The 22,319-nt window shown below is 42.4% G+C and overlaps 1 protein-coding gene across 1 annotated transcript in view; it reads left to right on the forward strand.

Moving 5' to 3' along the window:
* TERB1 (telomere repeat binding bouquet formation protein 1) overlaps window positions 1-22,319 on the forward strand; it is a 50,248-nt gene that overhangs the window by 9,911 nt on the left and 18,018 nt on the right. The window contains exons 7-11 of the mRNA XM_018566445.1: window positions 1,881-2,033; window positions 3,635-3,766; window positions 8,083-8,208; window positions 14,611-14,762; window positions 16,270-16,393. Coding sequence (XP_018421947.1) covers window positions 1,881-2,033; window positions 3,635-3,766; window positions 8,083-8,208; window positions 14,611-14,762; window positions 16,270-16,393 — 687 coding nt within the window. The remainder of the gene's footprint in view (window positions 1-1,880; window positions 2,034-3,634; window positions 3,767-8,082; window positions 8,209-14,610; window positions 14,763-16,269; window positions 16,394-22,319) is intronic.

The following is a 22,319-nucleotide window of genomic DNA, read 5'->3' on the forward strand; positions in this document are numbered from 1 at the left end:
GCAGCTAAAACAAACTGAGAAAAAGCTGTAGAAGGAGTTTCCAAAGTTGTCTAAAAAAAACTAAACAGTGTGAACTTTCCCTGTATTTATTGTGATGTTTTTTTTGTCGTTTCCAGGGTATAGGATGTGTTCGCTTTCTTTTAAACACAGACCTATTACTCAACATAACTCTCTATACAATGAAGTCCACATTCTGAGTCAACAGACTTGAAATGTGAGCCAGAAAAAAATGCAACATTTTCTTACGAATACAATATTACCAAAACCTTCAATTTATATTCCAGGAAGCTGTAAGAACGCTACACATATAACCTGAGACACAAACAAAACAGGTCAGTGTGACGTTTTTAAGCCTGTGAAGCCATGTGCAGGTGCAAAGGACCAAACATGAGAGGTTATGGTATTCAGTATTAAAAAGAAAAACCTCAAATCCCAGGCAACATGCATATCATTTCAACAAAAAATGTCTCATTGAAAAAAAAAAAATTATAAACACACACACATCTTATTAGACATGTGCAAAGACTAAAAATGTGTTTTGGACAAAATGAACAGAAACTAAAAATGTTTTAATTAGTTTCATCAAATGAAACAAATTTTTATGCTATTTCGGATTCAGCACCGGTGTGTTCTGCGCATGCGCACCGCCATCCTGGAGGCGGGGCGCATGACGTCACATGTCTGTTAGGGGGGCGCAAAAGTCGTTCACTTTTTAAAAATTATTATTATTATTGTATATCATAAAAAGAAGAATGTTTGCTGTTTGTAATAGCAAAACTGTTGAGCCTCCTAATTACAACTTAAAGTAAACCTCCACCCTCCATAGTGAATTTTTTTTTCTGCTCCTGAGATCTTTACTGTGTGGTCCTGCCTAGTGCTGCACAGCTTTTGGCCCCATTCATTCTTAGGGGGGAATCCACACTTCCAAACATCAAGTAGAGTACAGACCATCCTTTGGAATAAATGGGACAAAGGCAAATTAAAGATCTCAGGAGCTGGGATGCAGGCAAGTATTTCACCATGTGAGCTTCACTCAGGAGGCTCGGGTTTTACACGAAGGACAAATTTGTTAAAAGTGAAGTCGTCTTTTAAATAAGTATCTCATGTGAAAAGAATTATGGTAGTTTGCATATATGATATTTGTGCATTATGATTTACAATAATAAACATAGATAAAAAGAAAAGCTCATACTGTACATGAATGTACACCAGTATGGGAGACATTCAAGGAATTGCAAGATGAAAAAGGGGTGTCATGATTTATGGAGTCAGGAGAGATGTTGATAGGTGGACAGCAATGAGGATCACCAGCACTCACAGGATGAGCTTAAATTCTTGTGTTTTTTTTATTGAAGGGTCATGTTTCATACATAGCTATGCAATGTACTGTGAATGTTGGTGATCCTCATTGCTGTTAACCTTGGATACGCACGGCACCATCCATGGACATCACTACACGAGCCCCACTGCTATTTTAAGCACACTAGGTCTTGATTGCTGTAAGGCGTGCAGGGGATACCTTTGGCTACCATGTAGATAGGTGGGACATGTAGCTCACAAGACAAAAACCCATTTGATTTTTAATTACCCCCCCCCCCCAATGTTATTGGAGGTGCTTGGACTGAGGACAGTGCTGGGACCATGGAACCTGTGGCATGAAATTTTGTAAGGTCAGATTCAAGGCAAGTGAGAAGATAAGAATGCCAAAAATACAGCAGCAGGTAGAACTACAAAGACTGTTCATGGTATGTCTGTTGTCTGAAGATGTTGAAAACAATGATTGCTTACAGCTTTATGCCCCAACACATATAAATAGGAGAAAAACAGTGGACTCTTATGTGTCACACTGCCTTTGTTCAGCAGGATTTCTGTTTCTCTAGGTTTTTCCCAGGATTACTTTGTTTCTCTCGGTGGCCTGGATACATTGGCCAATGTTCTCCTGCAGTTGGTGAATGGTGTGCAGACAGAAAGGTTGGGCTGCAATTTAGCTGTTGTAGTATCAAAGACTTTGGATGCTTGTATCACAGAAAACCGTAAGTAATCAGTATATATTAACCAAATAACTGAAATCTGCAGAAAAGTCACAAGTTTGGTTTCATCTTTCATACGATAGAATCAAAGGGGCAACTGCTCTGGAAATGTTTGTGCCTGTGCTCCAGTTTTTGAATTTTGGTATCTTTGTGTCTCTTCAATTCCTTTGAAAAAGAAGATATTCTGGATTTCATTTATTTTTAAGACCGCCACACTCATTATAGCACTCAATCTGCTTAAAAAGTCAACCCTATTAAAGTGTATATCAGAGGCGTCACGGGCACTGGTGTCACGAGGTGCGGCTGCCTGGTGTCACCCGATTGGGACGTCATTACACACGCTTGTGACATCATCATGCACACATGTAATGACATTACATGCACTTAACTGCTGGTGACCATCTTGGTGATTGACAACGCGGCAAAGAGAGGATGGGACGTTCATCCGGCGGGATAAGGTATGCCGCTGGGTCCCTTCCTCTCTTGTGCAACTGTCGGGTTCTCTGTTCATGACCGAGTGCCCAACTTTTCTGAGGGGGTGACACCAAAATGACTGTCAGTCACATTTTGGTGTCGCTCTGTGCGGGCCGCACCCCCCTTATGTCAAGGCAAAACAAAACAAAAAATTCAGCCTCTACAATACATACAACTAGTACAAGTGCAGAAAAATACTTTTTGATCTGCCAAACATCTAGTGTGCCTCTAAGTTATGGTTGCCACCCATCCCCAGGGAGAGTCCCTGTATTAAAGGTTGTATTAAAGAGTAAGTTAAGGCACTCTGTGCCTTAACTTACTCTTTTAACCTCTGCACACTGTGTGTTACTTACTCCTGACCCCTGCATACTGTGCGATATGCTCTCCTGACCCCAACACTCCCAGAGCAGAATAGGCTCAGATTTTATTTAACCATACCCCTTAAAGCCCCTCCCACTGTTAGCACAATTGGCCACACCCACCATTCGCAGACGTGCATCACATCATTGTTCTCCTCGTAGTGCCCAAGAGTTACCCAAGTCTTTCTCAATCCTTGCAATGCCCCTGGGTTCCTTGCTATCTTGCACTGCTGGGTGGTGGGTGGCACCAGTCATAATCGCAGGCACCACCCCTACGATATGGAGCCAGTCTCTCATGCGCAGCGTTTGTCTCTTGACCTGGCTTTTCTACGCACTGCACAGCCATATTCATTTTTGGGGATTTTGTGGGTTTGGTGTGGCTTTGTGGATGTTGTTAAAAGTGGACTTGATAACTAGGGTGTCCTGGATTTCATTTTAAAAATCTGGTAACCATAGTGTAAATAACAATTAGAGGGATTTCTCTTTATAAGCCCGTGGGGGTTGAATTTAAAAAAATCTGAAGGTATAGGGCCAGCTTTACTCAAATACATAATTTCCTCTGCATTTTGGTTGTCTGCTTACCTCCAGCCAGATAATAGGTGCATCAGAGTTCTGCTATGTGACAGTAAATGGCCATCTATTTTTTTAATCAGCTGGATTACTTGGGGTGAGAACGATTTATTGCGAAACAAGCTCATTTTAAATGAATTTATTCAGTTTATTAAGCATGATATTTTTTGCTGGCAATAAAACTGACACTTGTTTCTGTAGCCAGAGCCGTCCATCATTTGTCAAAGTACAGCATCGTATCGAGTCTGATCACCCTGCTGTCCAACAGAAGGCTGGCTCCTGAAGACAGGTTCAGCATTGTGCTTACTTTAGGCCACTGCACTGAGAACTGTGGTAAGTACAAGGACATTTTATGTTACCGTTCAGGACTTAAATCCTAAGTGCAGCTCAGACAGAAAGATAAAAATGTCAGTCCCCAGAAACAGTATAAACAGAAAAGCGCTTTTGCTGCAATACTCACCTCCTGTCTGGCGCGGCGCTGTCTTCTGCACACTCATGCAAGCCCTGGCACTCTTTTGGGTTGAATAATGCTCAGCGTCATTCAATGCACTTCCTGTGAGCCCAAGGCATCAAGGGCCCGTCCCCTATCATGGATGCTAAGGAGATTGCCATACCTGAGTGTGCCTTTCAGCTTCCAAGATCCGCCCACCACCACACGAAGAGAACCTGTGACATTGCAACCAAACTAAAGACACCTGGAAGGTTCTCTAGTGGGGAGGGGGGGGGATTGGAGTAGTGGGTTGGGCTTTAAAGCAGAACTCTGGACAAAACTGTTCTTAACCCTTGTAGTGGGACTACCCCCGCACTGCAAGGGTTACATGCTCATTTTTGTCTAGGTAGTAAAATAAAGAAAGTTATACTGACCCGAACCTCAGAGTCGGCTTGCTCTTAGACCTTTCCCTGGAGCCTCTCTGCCCCTCTGCTGCAGTGGTCTAAGGTCCTGTGAGTCAGCACATCCTATACACAGGAGGGAATTTATAAAAATTGGAGCAGACAAAATGTGGAGCAGCTGTTCATGGCAACCAATCAGCTTCTTTCTTTAGTTTGTTCAGTTAAGGTTTGAACATGAAAAAGAGAAGCTGATTGGTTGCCATGCACAGCTGTTCCACATTTTGTCTGCTCCAGTTTTGATAAATTCCCCCCTGTATATAAGACGTGAGCACGCCAAGGGACATGTTGCTCCTTGCAGCCTGTCTCCCAGCTATGGTATGTGCCACTGCGTCCTTAAGTCCTATACAATGTGATGACTCCTTAGACTGCTGCAGCGGAGGGGGAGAGAGTCTCCATGGACTGGTCTAAGAACAAGCTGGCTCCAAGAATTGGGTAAGTATAACTTTTTGATTTTAGCAACTAGACAAAAACAAGCTGTTAACCGTTGCAGTGCGGGGGTAATTAAGAAAAGTTTTGCCCGGAGTCCTGCTTTAAAGGAAAGCCACTAGAGGCAAAAAACAAGTCCTGTCTGAGATTTTTGAATGCGGTCTAGGAAACAGGGCAACAGTAGTATTCGCTGGGTACACGCTATGTACAGTCTACTACAGGCAGGGTTAGCAATCATCTTATTTGGGACTGCAGCCTCTTGTCCCGTGGTGCCTGCATGGCCTTAAGTCCAATAATAGCAGAAAGCCTGTCTGCCTTTTCACAGGCTTTCTCATTGAAGTGAAATAAATCTGGGCTGCACGTATGTTGGGGATGGGGTGCAGGATTGGGAAGATTTAGAACACAAGCGATATGGCTGCAGGCAGCTGAATTTGAGAAAAGTATAACTTCTAACTAAAATGCTGGTGGCTAGAAAGCGCAATTATCTTTTCTTACACTGCTAACTGCCTGACCTTACACTGAAATGATGTATCACATAAAAGGGCCCTTAGAATATAAACAACTACAGGGCTCTTTGTTTGATACTGTAATGTCTATGTAGGAGCTGGCAGGCAGCGTGTGGTATCAGCATGAGTTCAGGGCAGTAAATGTCAGACTTCAGGGGGCCTCTCTGTTGTAACTCATAGCGCCAAGTCATTCTCAGACAAAATAAGGTAAAACGCTAAATACAAATCTTTTCAGATTATTTAACTTTACGTGTGCAGAATATTTTAAGCAGAGCTCCGGCAAATCAAACTTTAACCCTTGCAGTGGGACTACTCCCATACTGCAAGGGTTAAAAGAGAACCATAGGGTAACCTTTTTATCCCATAGTTCTCTTAAGGATCACGGGAGGACATATAGTAACGTCCTCCCATGACCCAAAGCTCACTATATAGCAAGCTACAGCTCGCTATATACTGAGAGCGCCGCAGCCGGGACGGATCCCGACAATGCTGCCGAGATCCACCCAGCTGTGATCCCTATCTAGAGGCAGATCCAGTTGTGCCCGCCCCCTCCCCGTCCGTTCCTCCAGTCAGCGCTGGAGGATCGGAGCAGGGAGGGGGGGAATCCCTGCGGTGACTGACAGTCACGGCTCTCTGCAGGGAGATGATCAGAAAGTGAGCTAGCGACAGTATGCGTTGGCTCACTTCCCGATCTATTGAGCCGGCGTGTGACAGTTTCATTGTCACACGTCGGCTCGAACTATGAGGTTGAGTGAAAATCACTCACCTCATAGTTCTCCTTTAAGTGCTTGTTATGTCTAGAGAGCTAAAAAATAAAAGTTATACCCACCCGAATTGTGATCTGGGCTGACTCCTATACTGCTCCCCGCAGTCTGTCCCCCCTCTGCTACAGTGATGGTATGTCTCTCAGTGTCCTCACGTTGTATCCACTGTGTATAGAACATGATGACTCAATGGACCTTAGACTGCTGGAGCGGAGGGGGAACGAGGCTGGAGGGAGCGGTGTAGAAGCCAACCCGGATCATGTTTTGTGTGAGTATATATTTTTTTTAGCTCCCTGTGCAAAATGAGCACTTAACCCTTGCAATGGGGGAGGGGAGGGGGGGGGGGGATGGCCCAGAGTTCTGCTTTAATAAACCCAGCCATGACTTGTTCTCCTTAAAGTGGAACCAGTTTTGTTTAGAGGAAAGCAGTCCCTGCAGGTGACCTCTATACATTGCAAACGGTACTACGGGTTCTTATTTGCTTCTGTTCCAGAAATATTGAGGTGGATCTTACGAACAATTTTTAGAACTGACTGCTAAATGGGACGGTTCACCTTCACTATAACCAGTTGATCAGGCCAGTGGCAGGCAACCTCAGCACTCCAGCTGTGGTGGAACTACAAATCAAATCATGCCTGTGGGAATCTTGCAATGCCTCATGGGACTTACAGTCCCACAGAAGCTGGAGTGCTGAGGTTGTCTACCCCTGGGCTAGATGCATTCAAATATCTCACCAAATAAACTCTTTTTGCAGGGGGTGTTAGTAACTAGTCATCAAGCTCTGTGCAGATCTCTAGGGAAAGCAATGAGATAATCACTCAAGCAGCAGGATGAGAATTCTCATTATGCAAAAGCTGTTGTTAATAACTCTAAACTGCAAAACATCTAATGTCGACATAAACATTTAAGCCAAACTCCACCCAAACTTTCTTTTGTTTTTGTTTTGAATCGATTTGGAAAAAGTAAATACCTTTGGTAAGTTTTTATTGCAGTCTATGTCCCCGCCAGGGAGATCTCACCTCACTTCCTGTACCTCTTTGAGAGACTTTGACAATGCAACAAGAAATTAGGGCAACTGTTGTCACTGGGGCAGGAAGTCGAAGACAGGAATTTCTACCTGGGATTTTAACATCACTTCCTGTCCTTACAGGAATTAAGGAGAAATCTCCGCAGCAGGGACAGGACTTAAAAAAAACAGTTCTGTGCCTTTCCCTTCTAAAACCTGAAAGAAAAAAGTTTTGGCTGGATTTCAGTTTTAATACATTTAAAAGGGCCAGTTTTCAAAATATGAATGCAGCTCTGGCTGCAATACTCACCTTCGCAGTAATCCCATTACTCCGCCACTAGATGTCCTCAGTCATTCTGGTTTAATAATGCCCATTGTTATTCAGCCCAGAAGACTGAGGACATACTGTGGGTGCAAGGCATCATTGACTCAACGGATCCCTGCGCTCACAGTGTAATGATGCTGACGCAATGATGTTTTTTTTCAGCATTGGGGACTGCCCCCCTGTCACTTGGCCAGCCTGTAGACTTTCAAAATAAAAGTAAGTGAAAAAAACAAAGCAATCATTTTAGCAATGGTAAGGGCATCCAAGGGGACTGGCGGAGCTTTTGGCCCCGGGGGAGCTTACCTCGTTGCTGAATTTTAACAAAAGTTAAACTTTCCTTCAGTTGCAAAATGTTCAGATGTGATTGTAATAGCATTTCCTATAAAGTGCGATTCTAAGCGCTTACAATTTTCATAGCAGAACAAGTAGAACTCACGCAGCTATTACCGATTCATGTCACACTGGCCGCTGGCAAAGATTGCGCTGCCCAAACAAATTATGCTATAAAATGTATTGGCGGTACTCAGTGTGAAATATCTATTGCTTGATTTGTTTTTATCTTTCCCTCTGCTGTCTTGTTTTATTGACCAGCGTGCCGGGCCACCTAATGAATACATTGGCTGCCGCTTAGCCCTTGGACTGTGACGCTTTCACAGCAGTGGGGGCAATGATCAAGCATAAGCACAGAATAATTGATGTGATCTGATTTTAATGAGCGTCTCATTCAACAGAGCCCAATCAATACGAGCTGCTGAAAAGCAACGGACTTCCCCTCATGATTCAAGTGCTGACTGAGTCACAGGATGACGAGATCCACAAAGCCGCCACATTCGTCCTTCAGAACTGCAGACACATTAGTAAGACAGTCACTTGACAAAGAGTGTGAATTCTCACATGCATCCTCTGTATTTCTGTGCCTTATGATCAGAGTAATGCCAGGCATGTATCTGGGTTTTAGTTATTACCAGTAAGTTCATCTGTTCTGGCAGGGAATAATCCATTTCTGGGGAACCTGTCAAAATGGAACCCCTAAATGAATTTATTTATTTATTACAGGTATTTATATAGTGCCAACAATTTACACAGTGCTTTTACATAGTGTACATTCACATCAGTCCCTACCCTCAAGGAGCTTGCAATCTAAAGTCCCTATATTATATGCATACATACAGGCCAATTTAGACAGGAGCCAATTTTACCTTCAAGCATGTCTTTGGAGTGTGGGAGGAAACCGGAATACCCAGAGGAAACCTAATGCTTTGGAGTGTGGGAGGAAATCGGAGTACCCGGAGGAAACCCACACAAGCACAGGGGGACTCCTTGCAGACTCCTGGCCGAGATTTGAACCAGGGTGCCCCAGTGCTTCAAGGCAGAAGCGCTAACCTCTTCCTGCCTACATGCACTGGCTAACAACACACAGAGAAATGTTTTTTTTTGAGAGGTATAACACCAACACCTGATTTGTTTGATATAAAAAATTATATTTATTTTACATATGATAAAAAAACACATGTATACATTTCATGAAGTAGAATTTTAGTTCAATCTCATTCCAAATACATTAAAACAGTTGCATCCTAATTCCAAATCATTATTGTTCATGCGTATTCATTTGGGAAATCCATATATCCAGTCCCTACGCGTTTCGCATATTGCTTCCTCAGGGGAGCATTGATCTGTCTAATAGGACATTTTAAGTTTTAGATTAGTTCATCTAGGTAGCGCAACATGTACATCCATTTTGAAGTCTGAACACCGAAGAGAACCGTGCCCATGGCAGCTCCGCCGGACAGAGGGACACCCATCACCAACATCACCCCCATAACCCAAACACCTCTCACTTACCACCCAATGGAATTCCCGGATGCGAATAGGATTCCCCGGATCAAGTGTGGACAGGGATCGGAATCCCGACGTCACCACTCCGTCCAGGGGTCAATTTGGGGGCCCTGGGGCCACAAGAGAGGGTGCTTGCGGAACGAACAGTTTGTGGAGAGCCACCTGTGCTGAGGAATTAGTTGGGCTATTATATCTCTCTGTAGGATACCATACCTCCTATCGTGTATGTTTATATTCACATATATGTATTTATGTGTATCCCTACTTGTAAGTACTATGTGGATAATTAATCCAAGATAACCTTTTTATGTTCTCCCGTCCAACCATGTGTCTTCCATGTTATCTAACCCTATGTGAGTCCAGTGCTATGTTTTGGTGGTCCTGTGTCAAAATGTTCGGACATAAGTCATTGTAGTAAACAACCCTTGTGAACATAAGAGTATGTGCCACAAATATATAAAGAAAAAAGCAAAATAAAAAATGATAAATAATGAAAGATTACAGTGATTACATTGTGTTTGAAAATTCCTGAAAAAAAGGGAGGGGTAATGTACCCCCTCCAATATTCTATCCATATCTATTTATATATTAGTGTGAATGTGTGATGTCAAAAGTAATCATAATGGTGAGTTAAGTAGGAATTACTCTTAAGTGGGCAAGACATATACCCACTTTGCAGTGATATGTTTGTTTGATTCTTAGGTTTTTTGTGAAACAAGCTTTTTTATATATATATATATAAGAGAGAAAAGAGATATCTAGTAATTGCTCCCCAATAAAGTGCCCATCGTTCATATCCCCATAATTCTATTACCCTCCCCCTGCACACATAGTGTATGCCTTACAAGGCCAACCAAAATTCATTAACAACAAAAAAACAAAAAACTCCCCCCTCCTAGTGAGTGTTGCCCATATGTGACTCAACTATGTTCCTTTTTATATATCTATGGGTAATTTTCCATTGCTGGCATCATTGCCCTGTCATCTATCCCTCCTTTATCTAAAGGTTATCCACATACCTGTTGCTTTCAAGTCAGGAAAATCCAAGTGTGTAGCCTGTGTTATCGCATCCGTCTGCTTGTATCTTGCTCTAGTCCCAACTCCTCGCACCTGTGGCTCGCCTCCAATGCCTGTCCCCCCGATCATTCCCTTCTATATAGCCCCCACCGCAGACTTGACGATCCACACCTGAGTGTGTTTGGACGCCCGTCCGCGGTGTGGACCTCAATTACGCATGCGCAGGATCCCTGCACCTGCGCATTAGTGTCTGGGGCCCGCCGTCGCTATAGCAACACGGGACGCCCAACCTAAGTCGCCGCCTCCAATCAGCCCCCTGCATAGAGCGAACCGATGGTGGCCTAAGAGCTCAAGTAGATTTGATTCTGATAGCCTTTGTACTACTCCGCTTTAGGCGGTTTGTGTCTCCTCTTTTGACATCACACATTCACACTAATATACACTAATATACACAAATAGATATGGATGGAATATTGGAGGGGGTACATTACCCCTCCCTTTTCTTCAGGAATTTTCAAACACAATGTAATCACTGTAATCTTTCATTATTTATCATTTTTTATTTTGCTTTTTTCTTTATTACCATCTTTGTGACAATATGCATCAGTAAAGGACGTTTGTTTGGGCACACATCCAGGTGTGCTGGTGATATCTTGTTTCTTGACTAAATGGAGCGGTGCTATTCGCTGTCATTTCAGCACCCATCTGATAAAGGGGTTTACCGGTAAGGAGTACAGTGGGATACCTATGGCTAACGGTACAGAATTAGGTGACAGGGACAATTCCAGAAAACAGTAGGTCCCCCAGCACTCCTTACAGCGCTTCCGGTCCAAGTGAAAATAGTGGTGCTTGCAGTGACAATCACGGATGGCGCCGTGTACAACAGTCAATGAACAATAGAAATCACCAGCACTCCGTAAATGAAATTCAAAAAAAGTCAATTTATTTGGACTAAACATCACACATATCGCATAATCCAACGTTTCGGGACGTTTCAAGATGTGACAAATCTCTGCCCTGATGAAGGGACCCTGCGTGGTCCCGAAACGTTGGATTATGCGATATGTGTGACGTTTAGTCCAAATAAATTGACTTTTTTTAATTTAATTGATGGAGTGCTGGTGATTTCTATTGTTCAGGGACAGAGCGTTGTCACCCTATAACAGGAAGTGCCTGAATAAGGACGTCCTTGGCAGGATCATTAACTAATTTTTTGAATGAAAGCTGCAGATTGAAAAAAAATCAAATTACATTGCAGCAAAACTCCAGGCAATTTTTTTTTATTAAAACGTGCTGTGTAAAACAGCCTCTCTCAACCAGGGTGCCTTCTGGCTTTGTCAGGGTGTCTTAAAATTTTTGGACGTGTCATGCATTTCTATGGCGAGCCGGACACCACCACCATGGAAATGCATGATGCCGATCCAGGGCGGGCTGCGTCTAGGACACCCTCCCACATTCAGAGGAGGACAGAAGTTTCGCCCTCTGCCATTCTGCTACAGCCACACTGTGGTGAAAAATGTAAGGAAGAACTCTGATGTAGAGGGGGGACTAAGGACTGTGTATGAAAATTGTGGCTTTCATACACAGAATCTGTACTGTTGCCCCCCTTTACCCTTGTGCATTCACTGAACACCTTGTATTATGTAAACCTTTTATAAAAAATGTTGTACAGTGTAGGATAGCTGTAAATGTTAAAGAAAGGACAGTGATCCTGGAGGTAGTATATACCTTATGGGTTATCTATTTGTTACATCACACATTTTAATAAAAAATATTTGCCTGGAGCTCTGTTTTAACATGGTAAAGAGATTTTATTGATTGAGTGTACAGAAACTTTAACTGTTACAGCCAAGGTTTCCCTCCAGCAGCGAAGACAACATTACCCAACTCATAGAAGCAGCGTTAGTTTGCCAGTGCATGTGATGTTGCACAAGGGCCAGCACTACTCCCGGGCGGAAGTCCTTAGCCCAGATAGGAGGCTCAAATGTAAAAAAAATGAACCATTGTGCTAATAGATTACCTTTAAAGTGAGTCATATCTATTATGTGTATACAGCCCACAACATGGCTCTAAAAGGTGTCTGCAAGTACCCTTGACATTTTTGAAGTTGCTTGCAGTATATCTGGGGAGCACCTTGATCATGGGTCCCTTGTCCATGTAGACCTCAGTTTTTGCTTCACCGTGGAGCTATGGCCCACTTACCAGAGACCACTGGAAGTATTGACACTACCCTTTAAAAGTCCATTGGACTGTTGAATAGAGGATAGTTTGGTGGTGGGTGGAAGCTCCGAGTTGGAGCAGAAGCTGGAGCCTACATTGGCAGTGTACCACGGATCAATGTTCTCTTTGGGGGGTACAAAAGTGAATTTGATAAGGTATTTTCAGGCACCTTTTGCCATTGGCATTTCAGTAGCAAGCTACATGCTCTTAATGGATGTGACAGACTGGCTTTAGGGAGTTTTCTACTTTATTCAGGTTCAGGAATTAATTGAACATACTTCATTTTGAAGGTGTCCTTTCTTGGTGGGCAGCTCGAGTCTAGGGACATCAGTGTAGCCAATGATGCAGATGACAATACAGATGGGTCCCTGGTGTAGAATGCAACTTCTGTTTTACCAAGTTAAAAAGTAAAATGTGGTGCTACATTACCAACCATATTATATTATATAATTATAGTGACGTAGTTAACAGTATTTAATCAAGAACCAATTGAATAATAATACAAATGATAATTAAAATGAATGTATTCATCAATTAATAAAACTAGTGGTGATTACAGGGTGAGTGAATAAAAAACAATCCTACAAACTTTGCTGCTATAGTTTCATAAGGCCAAGGATTCCTGATCTGGAAAGACAAAGAGAAAACATATGCAGCATATGGGCATTTAAATCATGTAATATGTCCTAGACAAATCTAACAATAGAGGTGGAACAAAGGGTTGAAGATACCAAGCAACGCATACCTTGAATAATAAAATGGGGCAGGCTGACTAATCTCCCATGTGTTGGAACTCTAGATGTGGACTGAGGTTGGCCCCCTTTTTTTTTCTACAAAATTATTCATGGTGTGAGTTTCTTGGGCTTTTTACCCCCATTAAAACAGCACTGTGGGGGTCGTTTATAGAAATAATACCAACCTGGGTACAAATGTTTAATATGCTGCTTTGAGAATCCCCCCCCTAAACAGCCATATATGTGTGCATGGGAAAGGGACTTGAATAGGGAGGTGCCAGAGGAAGTATGGAGGCGTTGCTCAAGAGTGACAACCCAGGGCCTGCTGAACGTTTCATTGTTAGAAGCCTACTTTAAAGTTTTTTCCAGGTGGTACCTGGTGCCATCTAGATTAGCCCGTATGTACCCAGGGGCATCCCCTCTGTGCTTTCGGGGATGCGAACTGGGAGGAACCTGTACCATGTTTGTTGGTCGTGCCCTCGGATCCATGCATAATGGGCAGGGGTGTTCAACTTAATCTTCCGGGTCACAGGCGTGAGGGTTCCTATAGATCCCAGTTATGCTCTCCTTAACGATACGCTTCCAGGGGTATCCAGACACAGAACTCGCTTAATTATGTTCATGTTCTTGGCGGCTAAAACCACGATTGTCAAAGCTTGGAGGGCACCTAAAGTGTCATTATGGCAAGTAAGGGCCAAGCTGTCATGGATCATGATCCATGAAAAATTGGAGAGTATTCTGTTGGATAAGGCTGGGCAATTTGAGTTAGCATGGGGTCCTTGGATGGCTTATGTAGGCGGTACAACAACTTGAGAGTGACATAAGGAGGGTAGGCCCTAGCTCTGCCCCACTGAAACTAATTAATTACTTGGAAACGGGTCCCCCCGCCTAATTATATTTTATGGGTTTGTCCCTCCCTCTTCCCTTCCTGACGGCCTTTACATCTCTTTCTTTTTCTTTCTTCCTCTTTTCTTCTTGTTTTTTTTAATTTTTTTATTCTTTTTCTCTTGTGTTAGGTCTCACGTTCTCTATGTATGTAAGTAAGTTATGTGAGTCACGGTACCAGCGGTATGCAATATTTTGTATAAAAGAGTTTCATATCAATAGAAGCATAATAGGGATCACTCAGCGATCAAATCCCCATACTTGAAAGGGGGAAAGTATGGGGGATTCACTTTAGGGTAGATCCCTCTTGCTAAACAACTAGAAAGGTATCGTTATTCTTTCTATTGTCGAGGTGCGAAGGTTAGACTTAGTAACAACTAGGGTGAGAACAAAAACCCAGTAAAATTAAAATGAGCAATGTTAGGTTATGTATTGTACGATTGGTACTGTAATGTTTGGTTATATGGTGTAATTGTCTTAGAATGTGTCGATGAAAACGATAAAATATTTGAAATATGATATGCTGCTTTGTTTGATTCTATTTCCCTCTTTCTATCAACACAGCTGAAATGTTGTCTCTCAGTGTAAGTGAACATTCACCAAATGTAAAACAGGCTTCTACCTGGAATGTACCAAAGAACTTTAATGATGAATTTTGGAAAAAAGCAAAAGAAATTTATCACAAATTAGAATATCTACAGCAGCAGAATAATGAGGTAAGTGAGCATCTAAAGGTGCCTGTACACCTTACGAATATCGCATGATTCTCGTCTGCGATAGCGTTTTCGTACGATAATCGCCTAGTTGATGGGAAGTGCACAACTGCAATTACTGTACAACCGTTCGACTTTTGTCTTTCCAGCAAGCTAGAAAACTTTTATCGATTCGCACGAAATTTGATGGGCAAGTGGCGTTTTCGTACGAAAAAAAGTAGCAACAAGAACACTGCTCATGCGTAAACGAAAAAAAATCCGTTCTGGCAATCGATGAAATTCGGCCAGGTGATATTGCTAACGAACGCTAATTGAAACCCACAATGGTCTGTGCATGATGGGGCAGTAGTACAAAAATTCAACCACAGTTCCATCATGGTGCGAAAATAATCGTGCGATAATCATAAGGTGTATGGGCACCTTAAGGGTGGCTATAAACAGCTCCAGTCTAATGCCCAATATGGCTCTTAATATGGCAAATATCGTGACATTTAGAGCTGCCGGTGGTGATAATTGGGTGTTTCAGTTAAAAACAATTGATATCTCTTACTACTTCCAAACGTGTTAGAAAATCTCTGAGTAATCTGTCTGATCCTATCCTCTTATCTCTGGCTGCAAGGAGCTTTGCAGGGTGTTTTATGTCATTTGAGACTGCAGAGTCTATTGCTTTCAGTCATCTATGTCTTGACATTTTGTAGAGTGCACTGGAAATGTGACTAATCTAAATTATTACTGTAAAAAGGAAGTGGACTGTGGAAGCTTTGCCCAAAAGAGGCAAGAAGACTAGTCCCTAGTACTGCTCATGGTCACCCTTCAGCTGACCTTTCCCCATTACTGACTTCCCATGCCTTGTTCTGCACCGTGTCTCTCTGTGGAGATGGCCATATGATGTCTGGTGGGGGAATATTCAAGCTGGGTGACTTTTCAGATCTGATCCCTGATGAAGTGTTATCTGATATCTGCTGATGAAATATTGAAGAAACAACTGCAGAGGTTCAGAAAGCATAGACCCGCAGAATGAATAAAAAAGAATCAGGGAGATCCTCAGGTACAGCTTTCTCTCCAGCAAGGAAAACAATTAGCAATACAGTAGTGCATTGGATCTTTGATTTCTAGATTTGTTGATTCTCCCATCCATGCTGAAGAGCATAGATGGGGGAATCTCCCCTCTAGAGTGACTGCATCCGATTGGATGCAAACAATTGCCACCCGACTCCTTCAATTTTTCAATTGTAAGTTGAGCTACAGCAGGTGCCAAGCAGGAATCCAATGAAATTCAGGCCATGTATGGCTACCTAGAGAGCTTTGCTGATATACAGCTATTGGGTTCAAGGAAGTGCACTGTTACTAAGAAGGAATTCAAGACTAAAAGGTATTTTTCTCTGGGTTATTCCAGGCCATTAACATTTCTAGATGTTCTCTATAAGATAGCAAATCTTCACTGGGTCGATTTCTCACCATGTTTCCTACTATTGGCACTGCATACTTTTTATGTTTTTCCTTCTTTCAGGATATTGCAGACATTGAGGAGCCAGCAGGAACTAGGGATAGGAGTCCTACTCAAATGTGTAAACTGCAGACAGCCAGTGCAATGTCCAGGTTACCATTTTTAAACAGCCATTCAAAGCAACAGAGTAATGATCCCAATGTAGGTTGCTCCAGTAGAAGAGTACTAGAGCAGAGTAACAACCCTGCAAAGAAGTTACAGAGTAACACTTCTTGTGCTAGAAGTACATACCAAGGAGGCAGTGCACACAGGGACCGTGTACCAAAGGTAGGCATGTTCATTGTTACTATTCTTCCATTTAAATTATATTACTGTATGTAATTGAATGAGAATATTTGTACCATGCATTTGAGTAAAGCATAACCTCAGGGTATCTTTACTGTGCACATACTGTGAGTTCAAATTGTAATGCTTACATTCATTTTGATGTAACTCCTCTCTTTTACTTGCTTCCCTCACCTCTTTTCCCATTATTGTATTACCCATACAGATTTGTACATCTTTCCTCTAGGGCAAGGATAGGCAACTTTGCCACTGTGGTGAAACTGCAACTATCAACATGACTCTAGGAATCATGCCTGTGACTGTCAGAGCCTTGCAATGACTCATGGGATTTGTATTTCCACAACAGATGGAATGCAGAGGTTGCCTACCATTGCTCTAGGTGTTGTGTGTGTGTGTTTCTGTGCAGTCACCCCTTCCTTAACCAACAATGGCTGAGATAAACACTCACAGGTCTATTCACAAGAGGGTGAAGAGTTTGGAGAAGGCAGGAGAAGTGAACAATCTAGGACAGCATAGCTGAACTAGAAAGTGAGCTGAATTGGAGAATTTTTCAAAATCAGCTATTTTGTCCTAGATTGTTCACTTCTCCTGCCTTCTCCAAACTCTTCACCCTTTTGTGAATAGACCTATCGGACATTTTGGAGGCAGACAGACCTGACTGGTCAGCTTGCATTGAAACGGAGAGAAACAGTATGCAGGAATCAAAGCCTGTGTTTGTGTGTGTGTAGAGGTCCAGCACTTGCCCCCTAGCCTGTGAGTAGGCAATGAAGGAGCAGAAGCACACTGATTAAGTCATCCCTCTGATCTTCCCTCCTGTAAGCATGTTCATGCTTCCATTTCTCCCTAATCTGGTGTAAGTGATGGTTTGCACGAGATCACAAAAGACGGTTATTAGGACCCTCTTGCCAGATAGCATAACCAGGTCTTGCACTCCCACTCCTAAGACTACACAGGGTGCAGCGGTTCGAAAAACTCAGATCTCTCACCCCCTGTCATTCTCTGATCTGTATGATCAGTCCAAAGCTTTACTAAGAACAACCAGTGGTAGGACATCCATCTCCCAATGTTTCAGTCACACACACCACATCCGCTGTCATTCTAGTTCAGTGACAGGTGTCAGCAGCTGATGTGTAAAGTGAGCTTCATTTATTTTTTCTCTGGAAATAAGAATGATCAGCTGTTGGCCTCAAAGAGGATTTGCAGCAGATGAAAATCCCATTATTCGATAATGATCACAAACGCTGCTTAACACCCACTACATGGCCTGATTGTTGCATGTAGTGCTTGATATGATTGCTTCGCTTGCTTTCCTCATATAGCTACTCATAGACTGGCTGTAGAGAGTACTAAAAGATTAATTCTGATGGATTACTGCTCTTATGACTCCTGTTATATAAAAAGAATGTGCTTTTGAGTGCTTCTTAACATGTAACATATTGATTGTTAATTCTCCTTCCTTGAGTGGTAATTGAACTAATGTCTAACTCTCCATAAAAACTTTTGTACAGTATTGTCTAATATATGTTGTATATTGTCGGACCGAAACCAAAAATAAACATTTTGTCAGACCGAAACTGAAAATTACTTTTCTTTCCAACCTTTAAAAAAAAATTACATTATTTTTTATTTTATTTTTAAATTATTTTTATTATATACATTTGTTTTTACTTTACTGTTAGGGGCTCTAGGGAAATATCCAGGGTTTAATAGTTTCCTTTTAAAATAGAAAAAGAAATTGAGGACAGAGAGTCCTAAATCTTTTTTTTCTGCAGCCCCTGTTATGAATGAACAGGAAGCCTCTATAATGAGTGTTCCTGTACATTCATAAACTGTGGAGATAGTATCAGTTACTTCCTGTTCATTCATAACTGTGGACACTTTGTCTGCTCTCCATCCTGACTGTTCTGCCTGTCACAGGAGGCCGTACGGGGCGGTGCGGGAGGAGAGCTCGGCCTCATGTGACAGCTGACAGCTGTCTACTCCCTGCACAGACCCGCTTGGCCTCCTGAATGCTTCTCGCTGGGCACCGGCAGCTGAATCCTCTCTGTTCCCTTGGATCCCCGCTGCCTCTGCCGACACAGACGAGGGAGAGCAGCGGGCATCGGAGAAGACACAGACTGGAGTCCAGGGGGAGAAGCTGTCAGGATGCACTAACTTTTCGGCGCCATTTTCGACCTTTATGGTACTTCCGGCATTTTGCCCAAAGTATCATTTTTGGCTGAAATATTTTGGTGCATCCCTAATATAGATGTATACTGACCATACACATGCTTGCATGGTGCCCGCTTTATTAGGTACACCATTCTAGTACATGGTCAGTAATACTAGGTGTGGCCTTTAAAAAGATGCTCATTTGACGTTGAGGGGTAATGTGTTCCAATAAATTATTTCCTACACCATTAAATCACCACAAGCATGAACCATCCATCTGTGTGTCTGAACAGAAAATGAGATTTTTCAAAGCAATGTTTTGGTGATCCTGTGCTCACTTTTTTAGAGTACAGGATTGGAATCTTGCCTGGTCTTTGGTTGCTGTACCCTAGATGACATGTTTGCATTCAGATATGCTCCCCTGCACACCAGTGCCAGAAAGAGGTTACTGGAGCTGCTGGGAGTTTCCCCTCTGCTTGAACACGTCCGATCATTCTCCTCTGACTTCTCTTATAGCAAGATGTTTACACCCAAAGAAATGCTGTTCACAGGATGCTTTTTGTGCTTTGTAAATTACAAATACTATGATGTGTGAATATCCAAATGGGTCAACTTAGTCTAAGATACCATGAAATCCACATATGGCACTATATGGAACAATCATTCTAATTATTGACTGAACAACAAGTGAACTGACCACGTCTGCATGCTTTATGTGTTTTGAGTTTTAAGAGCCTGGCTCTTTAGGATGGTCACATGAAGTGTAGGGTCGCCTTGGTTGTCAGTTATGCAGAGAGCGGCACTGACGTGACAACGTATGCTCCGCTCTTTGCATAATTACTTTGAGTATAATTACCTTGAGTAGATGCTTATTAGGGGGTGGGTCCATGACACTGTGCACTTACAGTATTTCCTCAGTCTTATGCCCAGCGTCACTTAATCTGGAAGAAGAGTACATCTTGTGTCAAAGAAGAGGTAGTGAAGCAAACAGCACCAGAGAGGGTGAATATTGCATTCTAACCTCCCTTTTATTCTTAAACTGCTCTGGGACATTAAAAAAGTCCAGAGTTGGACTTTAACACTCAGGTGCATCTAACAAAGTAGTAATTGAGTGTTCATATATACTGTATTTTTTTAAATATATAAATATATTGTGACAGGACGGTGCCGTATCACTATGGTGGTTGCAGTGTTTGGCACCCAGGACTCTCAGGCAGAGGGGCTAAGAGGGTCCAGAAAATATAAAGTATTACAGGGAAGGAGCTGGGTTTCCATTTCTTTCCAGGTTTTCTGGAATATAAATGGGATCTGGGTCTCTGGACATTTTTGAAGAGTCTTGGGCGGGATGAAATCTCCAGTCCTGGGGCCAGGTGCAGCCAATTGCCAGGCCAGACTGTCCAGGTGGCTGATAACAGCCCTATTAAGTCAGTGGTGCAGGAGTTGGTGTGGGGTGGTCTGCAGGCACATGAGGGCTCCTGCTGGGAAGAGGGAAAGGTTGTGTCCAGAAGCCAGGTGGTTGTGTGTGCGCACTGGAGGCACACGAGGAACAGCCTGGGATGCTGGAAGGCTTGGAGAGGCTGAGAGAGCCAGGCACACAAGGTGTGTGATCAAAAGCTGCAGAAAGCTCAAATCCTGAAGAGATACTGTTCCTTAAGCACTCACTATATATATATAATGTCAAAAAATGTTACTGGACTAATACGGCTTACCCATTTATATTGCACTATATATATATATATATATGTACATTTATATATACAGTATATACATATACACGTGTACACTGTATGTGTTGAATGTTTCAACATTTTTTTTAACATGACATAATCAAATTGTTAATATCTAGGAAAAAGCAAGGCAACAAGTCTTCCCTGACACAGCCAAAAAGCATAAAACCACAGCTTCAACATCAGGTCCCTCTAATAAAAATGACAGCCATCATACAGCTGTATGGGAACCGCACACAGGAGGCCCAATGTGCAGAAGTAAGAGCTGCAGGTCAGACTCCTCCAGACAGGATGCGTCATTGAAGCACGCCTTCACTCAAACCGCTGAACATCACATGACCGAAAACTCTCAAGAACATTTCCTCCAGCCACAGAGTGATCTTGTTCGGGAAGGAGAGCAAACTAATCCTCATGGGCACTTTGTCTGTAATTCAAGGTACAAAGTGCTGCATATTGCATATTAGGTATGCTTGTTGTTAAAGGAGAACTCCAAAAAACATGTTGCAGTAGGGTTTGAGGAAGTAAGCACAGAGGTTGTAGTGGTTAGCTCAGGACCGGTCAGGTCACTATCGGCAAGGGGTTTGCATGTTCCCCCTGTGCTTGCGTTGGTCTCCTCCGGGTACTCCGGTTTCCTCCCACACTCCAAAGACATGGTGGAAGAATAATTGACTCCTGTCTAAATTGGCCCTGTATGTGTGAATGTGCACTATGTAAAGTGCTGCGTAAATTGTCAGTGCTGTATAAATACCTGTAATAAATCTCGCCTCCCATGTGTCCTAGACTGGAAATGCTTCAGCAAAATATCTGCTTTCTTCACAGTTTACCTGCTGTCCATATGTTTCTGGCACTGTATTATTATTAGAAATTAAGGAGTCATTCTCCTAAAACTATATGGAGCCATCCACTTCAATTCAAACAATGCAGAGTAGAATGCCAGAACCAAGAGCTTGCAAGCAGCGGATGAATTGTGGAAACAGGAGAGGTGCGTCAGTGTTTCCAGTGAAGGACAAACACTGAGATTAGTACAAAGGGTCTATTTGAAACAATTTGCAGAGCCATTTTCTCTATAAAACCTCTGTGTAAATTTGTTTTGTGCAAATAGAAGCAAAAACCAATGTTCTTAGTATATTTTCATGTTGAATGTAATACCTCATTATGGCCACTAGATGGGGCTGAGGAGCATAGGCATTAAATGCTTATTACGCATATTTAGATTTATATACAGTAATACCTTGGTTTACGAGCATAATTCGTTCCGGAAGCATGCTTGTAATCCAAAGCGCTTGTATATCAAAGCGAATTTCCCCATAGGAAATAATGGAAATTCAGATGATTCGTTCCACATCCCAAAAATATTCATATAAAATGATTACAATACTGTACTGTAATATAATAACGTATAAAATATAAAGAAAAATAAACCAATTACCGGTACCTTTTGTGGCCGGTGTGAGAGGGACAAGAGAGAGGAGGATTATTGCGTAGGACGACTTTCACTATCACTAGCGGAATCACTGCTATCTCTTGACTCAATGGAATCTTTTTCATTTCGTGAAACCTTAACAAGGAATCTGTCCAATGTGACATTGCGTTGTCGTTAAACAGACTCATCGCTCGCACTGCTACAGCCTTATTCGGGTGGCGCTTTTCTACAAAATTTTGCTCTTCTTGCAAGACATTTGCTTGTATATCAAAGCAAAATTTTTCAGAAATGTTTGCTTGTCTTGCAAAACGCTCTCAAACCAAGTTACTTGTAAACCAAGGTATTACTGTACAGTATTTAGAGCTTGACCATTTTGTAGAAAAGAGAAAAAGGACAGGACAGACCTTTTATAGATGGCATCAGGGCCGGTGCTGCTACAAGCTAAACTAGGCAGCCGCCTAGGTCGC

This window comes from Nanorana parkeri, unplaced genomic scaffold (assembly GCF_000935625.1).
Source record: "Nanorana parkeri isolate BGI_ZX_2015 unplaced genomic scaffold, ASM93562v1 scaffold950, whole genome shotgun sequence".
Classification (NCBI taxonomy): Eukaryota; Metazoa; Chordata; class Amphibia; order Anura; family Dicroglossidae; genus Nanorana; species Nanorana parkeri.